This window comes from Podarcis erhardii, assembly GCF_964252035.2.
Source record: "Podarcis erhardii genome assembly, chromosome: 8".
Classification (NCBI taxonomy): Eukaryota; Metazoa; Chordata; class Lepidosauria; order Squamata; family Lacertidae; genus Podarcis; species Podarcis erhardii.
Window position 1 is genome coordinate 59,377,473 of NC_138499.1, and position 10,651 is coordinate 59,388,123.

The 10,651-nt window shown below is 43.7% G+C and overlaps 1 protein-coding gene and 1 long non-coding RNA gene across 6 annotated transcripts in view; one reads left to right on the forward strand and one right to left on the reverse strand.

The window, feature by feature from the left end:
- The window catches only part of KIAA0319, a 36,940-nt gene extending 26,958 nt beyond the window's left edge, over window positions 1-9,982 (forward strand). For all 5 annotated transcript variants that reach the window (XM_081873365.1, XM_081873366.1, XM_081873368.1 and 2 more), the window contains 9 exons: window positions 165-313; window positions 925-1,076; window positions 1,565-1,703; window positions 2,851-3,010; window positions 5,618-5,760; window positions 5,862-5,984; window positions 6,122-6,212; window positions 7,090-7,181; window positions 8,340-9,982. In XM_081873365.1, coding sequence (XP_081729491.1) covers window positions 165-313; window positions 925-1,076; window positions 1,565-1,703; window positions 2,851-3,010; window positions 5,618-5,760; window positions 5,862-5,984; window positions 6,122-6,212; window positions 7,090-7,181; window positions 8,340-8,518 — 1,228 coding nt within the window. In that variant the 3' untranslated portion in view covers window positions 8,519-9,982. The remainder of the gene's footprint in view (window positions 1-164; window positions 314-924; window positions 1,077-1,564; window positions 1,704-2,850; window positions 3,011-5,617; window positions 5,761-5,861; window positions 5,985-6,121; window positions 6,213-7,089; window positions 7,182-8,339) is intronic.
- A 111-nt stretch (window positions 9,983-10,093) lies between these two features.
- Window positions 10,094-10,651, reverse strand: part of LOC309348388 — an 84,553-nt gene continuing 83,995 nt past the window's right edge. The window contains exon 2 of the long non-coding RNA XR_014159381.1: window positions 10,094-10,598. This is a non-coding gene — a long non-coding RNA (uncharacterized lncRNA). The remainder of the gene's footprint in view (window positions 10,599-10,651) is intronic.

Genomic DNA, 10,651 nt, shown 5'->3' on the forward strand with positions numbered 1-10,651 from the left:
TTTATTCAACATGAAGAAGTATTCTCTTAAAGCTTCAAAAATGTTCATGCCACCACCCCTTGAACTTGCTCCATTTACTAAAATAGCATTTTTTGTTTAAACTGAGTTGAATCTGGTTCCTGAGTTATGCCTTCCTCATCCTTTTTCTTTTTGCTCTGTTGCAGTGGGCCAACCTCTGTGCAAATGGAAAACACTGATAGCGCAGTTGCAACCGTCACAGGCCTGCACGTTGGAACCTACCATTTCAGACTGACCGTCAAAGACAGCCAAGGACTAAGCAGCACAGCAACAATCTCTGTAACTGTCAAGGAGGGTAAGGCTCACTGCCCCATTCACATTTGATTGGAAGTTTATAGGCTCCTCTCCCAACAAAGAAGTTGAGTGCAAAGCATCTCACAACAAGAAATAGAGCATTTGAAAACAACATAGAGCAGTTCCCTGAATATCACAATATAGTCCTATGAAAAATATTAAAACATCAGAAAAGCAACCAAGTATTTTGGTAAATGAATTATTTCAGTGTGGATTTTGAGCCCTGCCAAGTTCTGAGAGTCTTCTTCATCTGAGCAAGGCATTTGGGATACTATACCAGGCAGAGGGCCTTCTCGGTGGTGGCGCCCGCCCTGTGGAACGCCCTCCCATCAGATGTCAAGGAAATAAACAACTATCTGACTTTTAGAAGACATCTGAAGGCAGCCCTGCTTGGGGAAGTTTTTAATGTTTGATTTTTGTGTGTGTGTTTTTAATCTGTTGGGAGCCTCCCAGAGTGCCTGGGGAAACCCAGTCGGGTGGGTGGGGTATAATTATTATTATTATTATTATTATTATTATTATTATTATTATTATTATTTCCATTCCTATTTTTTATTTCCTGCTCAACTCTTCAAAATAAAGCTCTTCCTCTCTTACAATTTTATTGTTTAGAAAGCAACCGCCCACCCCAGGCTCATGCAGGGGGCAAGCACATCCTCGTTCTGCCCAATAACTCCATTGCTTTGGATGGTTCGCAATCTACTGATGACCAAGGGATTGTGTCTTACCTCTGGATTCGGGATGGCCAGAGCCCAGCAGCTGGGGTAAGTATTTTAATAATTTAATGAAGCCAAATTGAATGTATTGTTTAAAAAAATCCAAATCCAAACACCGTACTCTTTGCTTGCATTGCTGCCATATAACAGTATGGCCCACTGGATCCAAATTGGACTTGCATGGAGCAGCCTTGGGCAAGCCGATCCGAGTCTCAGCTTTGCAGTCTTAAAATAGGAGTAGAAGAAACCAAACCCATGGGTTTGAAGATGCACTCTTTGGCTGTAGGAAGGGTGGGAGAGATGTTGGCAGACTCCATCGCCCATCATCCCCAGCCATTGCAGTCAATTCTCATAGATGGTAGGAGCTGCAGTCTAACAACATGTGAAAAGCCACAGGCTCCCAACCCCTGACCTTACTTTATTAACATGGCTGTTCTAGGCCAATTTGTGGTGGGCAGTTGTAAAATCTTGGGCAAATTTTATCTTGCCTTTGAGTGAATATTAATCTGAAGCAGTGTTGACTTCTCCTTTTGCAGGATGTGATACATGGCTCAGATCATGAGGCCATCCTGCAGCTGACCAACCTCGTAGAAGGGAGTTACTCTTTTCACTTGAAAGTCACTGATGGCAAAGGAGAGTCAGACATCGACATGGCTACTGTAGAAGTGCGGCCTGGTATGAGGACGTTTATAGCATGTTGTCCCTCCCAGATCTGTCTTATTCTCCTATAAGCAGCGCACAGCAAAGATCTTGTCAGGCCAGGTGACCCATTCACATGCAAAACCTTGGCTCGGTAGCTCAGTGGCAGATTTCCCATTGATGCTAAAAGGTTGTTGTGGTTTGATTCCATTGCAGTTCAAGGCAGGGGCCTAAAGCAGATATGAAGTACAGTCCTTTCAGAAGTCTTGATTCATTTCATTTCCAGTCATGGGTGGAGTGACGATACTGCTTGAAACCCACTTTGAAAGAGGTAGCTCTATAGGTAGCTTATCGATCAAATCAAGGCCTTCAAACCTGTCCCACTCTGCAGCCGAAACTTTGTTCCCTCCTCTCATTGCCATAGCCGGCACACTTCCTTGGTGGCTCTCTGATCCTTACCACCATGTTTTCTTCATGAGAGCATACATGGCCTGTATGGTAATGCAATAAAGGACCCTGATGAGGTGGCCATCGTTTTGAGCCAAATTCTACCCTATGTTGTGGCTAGATGAAAGCTTCTATTCGTTGGTTAGCTGCTTTTAATCAAGGTGCATCCTGACAGGCTAATAGTGTGCAGGTAGAAAAGAGAAGTACAATGTCAATGTAAGCCTGGCCTCATGGAGACCTGCCTTGTTTGCCTGCTCAGAAAACCTATGAAAAAATGGCCTCCGATTCCATAAGCAATAACATGGATTACTTTTTATGCTGTATTCTCACATACCTGCAAATACTGATTTGGATAGTCATGATGCCTTTCATTTTATTATCCTGCTGGTCCCTTGTTTTCTGGGTTTTTGATACTCCATTTCCTTTCTGCTCTTCTGCTTAGCTGCTAAATTTTGCTAACCTTTATAAATTAATCCACCTGCATTTTCTGATGGCATGGGTGACAAATCGGAGGGAGATGGGGAATAACATAGTTCCCTCTGAAATCCATGTGCTGCATTTGAGAATATAACTTTGTATTCAGCACATGATAAATATCTGCTTGGAACCTGCATGTTCCCTGTTTGTTATTGCCGACTGAAATTTGTAGTAAATATTAATTTTGAAACCTGACATCCACATGTCAAGGCAACATTTGCCATGCTCCAAATGAAAAGCATTATTTTTGCATTCACAGATCCTAAGAAAAATGGACTTGTGGAACTGATCTTGCAAGTTGGAGTTGGCCAGCTGACTGAACAACAGAAAGACACGCTTGTGCGACAGCTGGCAATGCTCCTGAACGTCTTGGATTCTGATATTAAAGTTCAGAAGATACACGCTTATTCTGATATCAGGTACAGAGATACCAAAAATAGATGTAACCCAAAATACCACAGACCAATAAGCTTTGTTTCAATGGCAAGCAATATGTAGAGCAGGTATAAAAAAAAATGGGCTGACTCACTGACATGAGCCACTAGCAGGGATGCGAGAAGGTATAATTTTCCATTCCGCTGTGTATTTTTCACATGCAGCACTGTCCGTTCCATTGCAGTTCATCTTCTGCCAAAAACAATGCTATTCAACTCACTGTAATTACGTAAGTTACATTGTTGTTACGCTATCAAAATAACTCCATAGGAATGCTGCAGAACGATTGCCGACAGGAGTGCTCAGAGACCTGCACTGGCTAATGGGCCAAGTTTGCTAATGGGCCAAGTTCAAGGTGCCACTATTATCATATAAAGCCCTTAACAACTTAGGACCAGTTTACCTACAAGACTGCCTTTCCCCACATGTGCCCACTTGACCACTCCGATCAGTGGAATATGCACTACTGCAGATGTACATAATATTTGCAACAATCAAGTTGCAAGAACTTGATTGTTTTAGTGTGGCAGCGCCTGCACTTTGGCTCTCCCTGCCTACTGAGACCAAGCAGGCACCTTCACTGAACTGTTTTCGGCGCTTGCTAAAACCATTCTTGTTTAGACAAGGCTCCTCGGATGTCCAGAAAGTCGAGGTAATTTTAATCTGTTTCAGTATTTTAGCTTCTGTTTGCTTTTAAGTATGGTTGCGAGTTGTTCTCGAGTTTACAGTGGTGCCTCGCAAGACGAACGCCTCGCAAAACGAAAAACTCGCAAGACGAAAGAGTTTTCCGTTTTTGAGTCGTTCCGCAAGACGGATTTCCCTATGGGCTTGCTTCGCAAGAAGAAAGCCCATAGGGAAATCTCCGGGGACCTCTTTTAAATGCTGGCGGTGGGGAGCAAAGCCTTTCGCCCCCCTCTGGCCTTCAGAAGAGGTCCAGGAAGGCCGGCGGGGGCCGAAAGGCTTTGCTCCCCACCGCAGCATTTTAAAAGCGGTCCGGGATAGCAGGGAAGCGTGCTGCGCTTTCCAGCTATCCTGGACCGCTTTTAAAATGCTGGCGGTGGGGAGCAAAGACTTTCGTCCCCCACCGGCCTTCATAAGAGGTCCTGGACCTCAGCGTGTTTCTCCGCTATCCTGGACGGCTTTTGAAGGCAGGCGGGGGGGAGCAAAGACTTTTGCCCACCGCCTGCCCTCAGAAGACCTCCGCTGTCCCGGGGGCTTTTAAAATGCTTGGCGTCAGCAGCGAAAGCTTCGCTGCCGCCCGCCAGCATTTTAAAATCGCCCCGGGACAGCGGAGAAGTCTCCGCTGTCCCGGGGGCTTTTAAAATGCTGGCGGTCGGCAGCAAAGCCCTCCTGTCCCCGGAGCTTGCGGGGCAGGAGGTGGGGAGAAGGGCTTTTCTTCCCACCGCCAGCCTTCAGAACAGCCTTCTGAAGGCTGGCGGTGGGAAGAAAAGCCCTTGTCCCCCCCCCCCAGCCTTCAGAAGAGGTCGGGGGACAGACTGTCCCCGGACCTGGTCTGAAGGCGGTTTCCATCGGAACGCATTGATTGATTTTCAATGCATTCCTATGGGAAACCGTGCTTCGCAAGACGAAAAACTCACAAGAAGAAAAAACTTGCGGAACGAATTAATTTCGTCTTGCGAGGCACCACTGTATTGTTTTATCTTTTCATAAACTGCTTTGAGGGCTCCCTGCCCAAAGTCAAGTGGTATATAAATTTTACGAAAAAAATTATTCCACCCCATTCATTTCCGTGCACAGGAAACACAATGCAAAGGGTGAAGGGATGTCTCAGTTACGTATTGTTTGCACACTGAGAGCAACAACAGAGAATACTGACTGGATTTGCTGTATTGATTTCTATTCCAGAAATGGGACTAACCAAACATTGGCAATTCCCACTTGTTTTTCTTTTCATTTCAATTTTTGGACACCCCTCGCGTCTAGTGACCTTAATCTAACACTGAGCAAACCATATTTGCCCTTAAAGTTTGCAAAGTCAAGATAATAAGTTGATAGGTCACTGTGAGAACAGAATGCTGGACTAGAGGGTCTTTGGCCTCATCCAGCAGGGATGTTTTTATGTTTTGTTGTTGTTTTTTTAAATTAACATGTGTGAATGCTTTGGGATATGTAAACACCATTGTTCTGTAGCTAAAACTTGAGAAGGTTGCCCACTTTGTAGAAGATGCATGCTGTGTTATGGCCTGTGTAATTTCCAACAGCTAAGTCGGCAGCCGATGTCTGTGTTTCCAACTGAGAAATAAAATTAAAATCACCGACCATCTCTCCCTGTCGCACAGTCAGGGTCTGACTTGCATGGGGAGCCTGTGTGTGTGTGCAGGAGACTCTTTGCTTCAGGAGTTTGCCCTTGAGCACATAGAGGGCCGTAAAAATGGGGTTGAAGTGGGCAGGCCTTGGCAGCACCATTTGTCCTTGGGACTGCCATTGCACGAGTGAACCGAATCCCGGAATAGGGGCTATGCAAAGGCCAAGTCAAACAGTCTGATTGTGACAATATTTCTTAAATTGAAAAGCCAGCCCATTTGAATGCTATAGTCTGGTTATTTACAATATATACATCCTCTCTTCAGCACAGCTGTTGTGTTCTATGTTCAGAATGGCCATCCTTTTAAAGTGATGAAGGCAGCAGATGTTGCACAGATGCTACGCTTGCAGCTCTTGAAGGAGAAGCCGGACTTCTTGCTTTTTAAAGTTCTTCGCGTTGACACGGCTGGTATGTAGTATTCGCGTTATGCTGCAGAACAATACCAAAGCCCAATGCAATAATAATAATAATAATAATAATAATAATTTTGATGGTTTTTGCTGCTATAGGTTGCCTCTTAAAGTGCTCCGGACATGGACATTGTGACCCTATCACGAAGCGCTGCATTTGCTATCAGCTGTGGATGGAAAATTTGATACAGAGGTATCTTAACAGCGGAGAGAGTAATTGCGGTGAGTTGAGAGGAAACGGGTGAAGTGTTTCAGGCAGGGAGGCTGAATAGAGTAGATCTGTGATGTTGCCATATTGAATGCATAAGTGCATTAATGGTTCCTCTAATAACTTTGAACATTCTACTTCCACCTTCTAGAGTGGAGTATACTTTATGTAACGGCATCAGCTTTCATTTTGATTGTGCTGATGGCGGGGTTCGTTTGGCTCTGCATCTGCTGTTGCAAAAGGTAAATGATTTCTAATGAAGCTCGATATGAACATCCCTTAGTTCTATAGTCACCGAAATAGAGTAGAAACTTCGTTTGTACTCAGAAGCATCTACTGATAGGTTTGGGAGAATATTTGCCCTTTAACCAGCCTGGGAGTTTGGCAAGTGGCTAATGGGAATTAAGGGGTGTCCAATTAATCTGAGGTGAGGCAACCATAAGAGATATGTGGCTGCCCATAGCACAATGGTGTAGATGCAGCTCCCATGTAATAAACGATCTGTGTGAATAACCACCTGTACAGGTCGAAAACAGTTTTCCAACCATGCCTGTATGCCTTTGGTTTTGGTTGCTTGTAAATGGGCTTCTCCACATGGAGCTCCACCAAGGGGTCATGCCTGTTGAAGTGACCCCAAGTATGACAGCATGAATGATGCTGAAATGAGGAGGCACGCTTCAGGGGTGGGGAACCCTTTCAGCCTAAGAGTCACGTTCCCTTCCAGTCAGCCTTCTGAGGGAAGGTGGGAACATGGCAGAGGCGGGTAGGCAAGAGGCAGAAATGGGCTGAGCAACGAAAGTCCATGTTTTCTATTCCCACACACTCACTCACCCCTCTCTATTCTCCATCCAGGTGAACAAGAAGCAGGATCAGAGTTCAAGGAAATATTCTAGTCAGGCATAAACACTCAAGTAGGGTACCAATAAAATAAAATAAAATGGTGAGGGGAGTGGGGTATGGCTGGGGAGTGGGTATGGCCTAGGAAGAATCATGAGGCCTAGTATTTCATCCTTGGTTTACATGATGTTTGTGGTTGGGGTGGTTCCTAAGGAAATATCACGGGGGGGGGGGAATGGGTACTTGGTTTCCCAGCTTTAAGTGGCATATTTCATCTTTTAGCAGAAAGAGGACTAAAATAAGAAAGAAAACAAAATACACAATTTTGGATAATATAGATGATCAGGAGAGAATGGAGCTCAGGCCTAAATACGGTATGTTTCTTTTCCACTTTTTCTTTTCATGTCTTCCAACCTTTGCTACAATTTGTATGTGACTTTCTGTTTCTCGTGCTATTAATACAGACTTTTCTTTCGCATGCATCTGGCGCTTTCACATTTAAAGGCAGGATAGCATCTAATAGAGTGGTCTGTCTCCAAAAAAAGTCCCAGCCATGTTAAATCTCCCAAGTTGCAATAGCACTTGCTAATAGTACCTGCCAAGGAACCAAAAAATCACCATGTATTTCTTTTCAATTATTTCTGCCCCACCTTTCTGCAACAAAAGCATGCTGTTTCCTTTTGTTTGGATTCTGCTGCAACTGAAGTTGGTCTGAACTGGTTGTGGTTCAGGCCAATAAATATTGCCGTCAACATGCTCATCAGGGGTGAATGGCAGCTACTGCTTGCATCCCAAGGACAGGCAGTTGTGTTCCTTGATGATGGGCTCACAGGGCATGTGTGTGGTAGTACTAAGTCACTGATTTAATCAGTGCAAGGATTTATCAGTGCAACAGAACACTCCCCTCTCTAAAACTGCTCTTAGAGTTTCCTCAACCCTCTGGAGTAGATTGGGGAACGGTACAGGGCATGTGTGGAAGTCCCTTGTGCTCGTCCAATTTTTTAGTTGAGTAGCATCCCCACTCCTCTATTGGATCATAACAGAAGGAGCAGCGGACTCTAGCAGTGATGTCAGTAGGCTTATTTACATGTCATCTGGAACATTGCATGGAAAGGAGAGCCAGTGTGGTGTAGTGGTTAAGAGCGGTAGACTCGTAATCTGGTGAACCGGGTTCGCGTCTCCGCTCCTCCACATGCAGCTGCTGGGTGACCTTGGGCCAGTCACACCTCTCTCACTCACCTCACAGAGTGTTTGTTGTGGGGGAGAAAGGGAAAGGAGAATGTTAGCCGCTTTGAGACTCCTTCGGGTAGTGATAAAGCGGGATATCTAATCCAAACTCTTCTTCTTTAGAAAGAGTTAGCACTCCATGTTCATGTTGGATTGCTTGTGGTGGTGTGGCTCTGGGTGATGGTTTATGGTAGTAAGATGTAACATTACTTCCTCAATTGGACCTTGCGGATGAGATAACGGAGATCAAATAGTAAACAGACATTGCAAAGAATCTTCTGCTTCCCGTCTCCTCCCTGTCTCAGGTATAAAGCACAGAAGCACAGAACACAATTCCAGCCTGATGGTTTCAGAGTCAGAGTTTGACAGTGACCAGGACACCATCTTCAGCAGAGAGAAGGTTGAGAGAGAGAACCCAAGGAATGCCATGAATGGTTCCATGAAGAATGGTGTCTCCTTCAGCTACAGCTCAAAGAACAGATAAATGAAGAGGCTGCAGTGGAAGGACACATGCTAAAGCTATGCTGCTCCTCCTTCACCACACCCCTCCCCAAACTATACTGGTGGGAGACGGGATGATAAACTTCCAGCATAGTAGAAAAGGAAATGGATGCGGTGGACTTTCCCCTTCATTCCTTTAACCAATAACGTATTTCAACTCGCCACATGGGTTAGGTGAAAGGGTTTTAAAGTCTAAAAATGGTTGGAGATGGTTTCCATATAAAAAGTTATTGCTCAAGACTGTTACATTACAAGGAGCACATAGGAAAGCTACCTTATATTGTTGTTTCCTTTAGAAAACAGTGGCTATGCATTTGTACAAAGACACACCAGTATGCAAATGTACCTTGAGTTATTAAAAAGAAAAGCAGTGTGCAGCTATAGCCTCCATCTCCTTCCATTCACTTTTAGTTTAGCAAATAAGAGGGTTGATGAAAAGGGTTTTTTGTGACATCTGCTTTGGTAAGGCAGTGGAGTTGAAGTCATTTTTTCAAAGGACTCAAGGCATTGTCTGAAGCAACCTAACTGCAGTAAAGGACGTTAGTATTTGGATGGCAGACTTCCTGTCTGGCAAGCCCAAGTTGCTGGAAGAAAGGAAAGATCTGAGTAAAATTTCAAGCCTGTTGCTACCTCCTTCTTGTGAGTGGATGCCACACTTGGGAGAAGTTGGGAGAAATTGGTGGCACATAGCATGTGCCACCAGTTTGACCCTCTTCTGTCTATTTTGCTGAAGAAAGGCTTGCAAAATCATTCCACATTCTTTGAAAACCGCAGCTTTTGTGGGTACATTGATTTAATAACCGGTGCCGGAAGTTTTAACTCCTTTCCTTCATTTGCCTTGTGAAGTGCTGAGAGTAAATCAGATGCGCTCAACTCCATTGACTGTGGCATTCTGTGTAGTGAAAGTGTGGGCCAGAAATCACCTAGTCTTAATATCTAACAATGCTCATAAAACATGTTTACTGAACAAGAACCAATTGTCATCGGGTTTCTGTGTGTGCATCAGCACTCCCTTCATGATAAACGCGAAGATAAGCACAAATTTGTTAAAAAAAGGTTTAAATTTCATGCTAGGGGCTTAACCCAAATGTTGCTGTAAACAAAGAAGAATTGGCTAAACAGAAGTTTTAAGGCACTGCGATGATTTTTACCCCTGGAGAGTAAAGTGTCATGTGCCTCAGGTATTGAACAATTAGCGATTCAACTGTTTTTTACATGAAGTCACACAAAGCAAACATATATTACACCTGTGTAACCAATTTTTCTCAATATATAGTTCAGCTTTAGGAACCTTGGTTTTGTGTCCTTTAGAAGTTGTCTGTGCAGCTTGAGGGCCTGCATATCCTTTCACCAGCAGAAGTTGGTCCAATGAAATAAGTGGCTTTCCCATTTTGTCTCCAAGGCAGAACTAGTGGACCTGCCTGGTCCTCCAGGTGATGGTACTACAAACTCACATCATACCTGACACTTGCCTGTGTTCACTGGGAGCTGGAGCTTAACAATATCTGGAGGGTCACAACTTCTCCAGCCCTTTTGTTGAAGAAAACTCATACCAACGTAGGATTTTTTTATTATTTTAATACGCTTACAAAATGTCACAGATCTGACAGTAGATGTGAATGTCCACCAGTTTTAAAGTTAAACATTTATTACACACAGCTGTTTTCCCAACACCCAAAGCAAATCTACACACAAAAGTGAAATGTAAGAATTCAAGTATCACCTTCTGTTAATGAATTACTGCATACAAACAAATAATAACTTTTGTTATTTTTGATGTAAACGTACCATACAAATGCGTATTAAAACTTAGCTGATCCAGCCCCAAGAGAAAATTTCTCCAATAAGGCTAGTAGTATCTTGTTACACTTGAACAATTTGTGCTTCTCAAATGTTTTGCTTCTTTTTCCTCAAAAGAGGAGCGTTGACAAGCTTGGGCTGTATTGAATCCCTAGATTGTTTTAGTTTTATATTTGTGTGTGTGTGTTTCAGATTTTGAGTTACATGTAGAGCAACTGCCTTAAATAATATAACAGGAAGCATTTCTAGACTTGTCTGTGGTACTAGCCTATATGCCCACAAATGTAAAAATTATTGTTGCTGGGTTTTTTAAAAA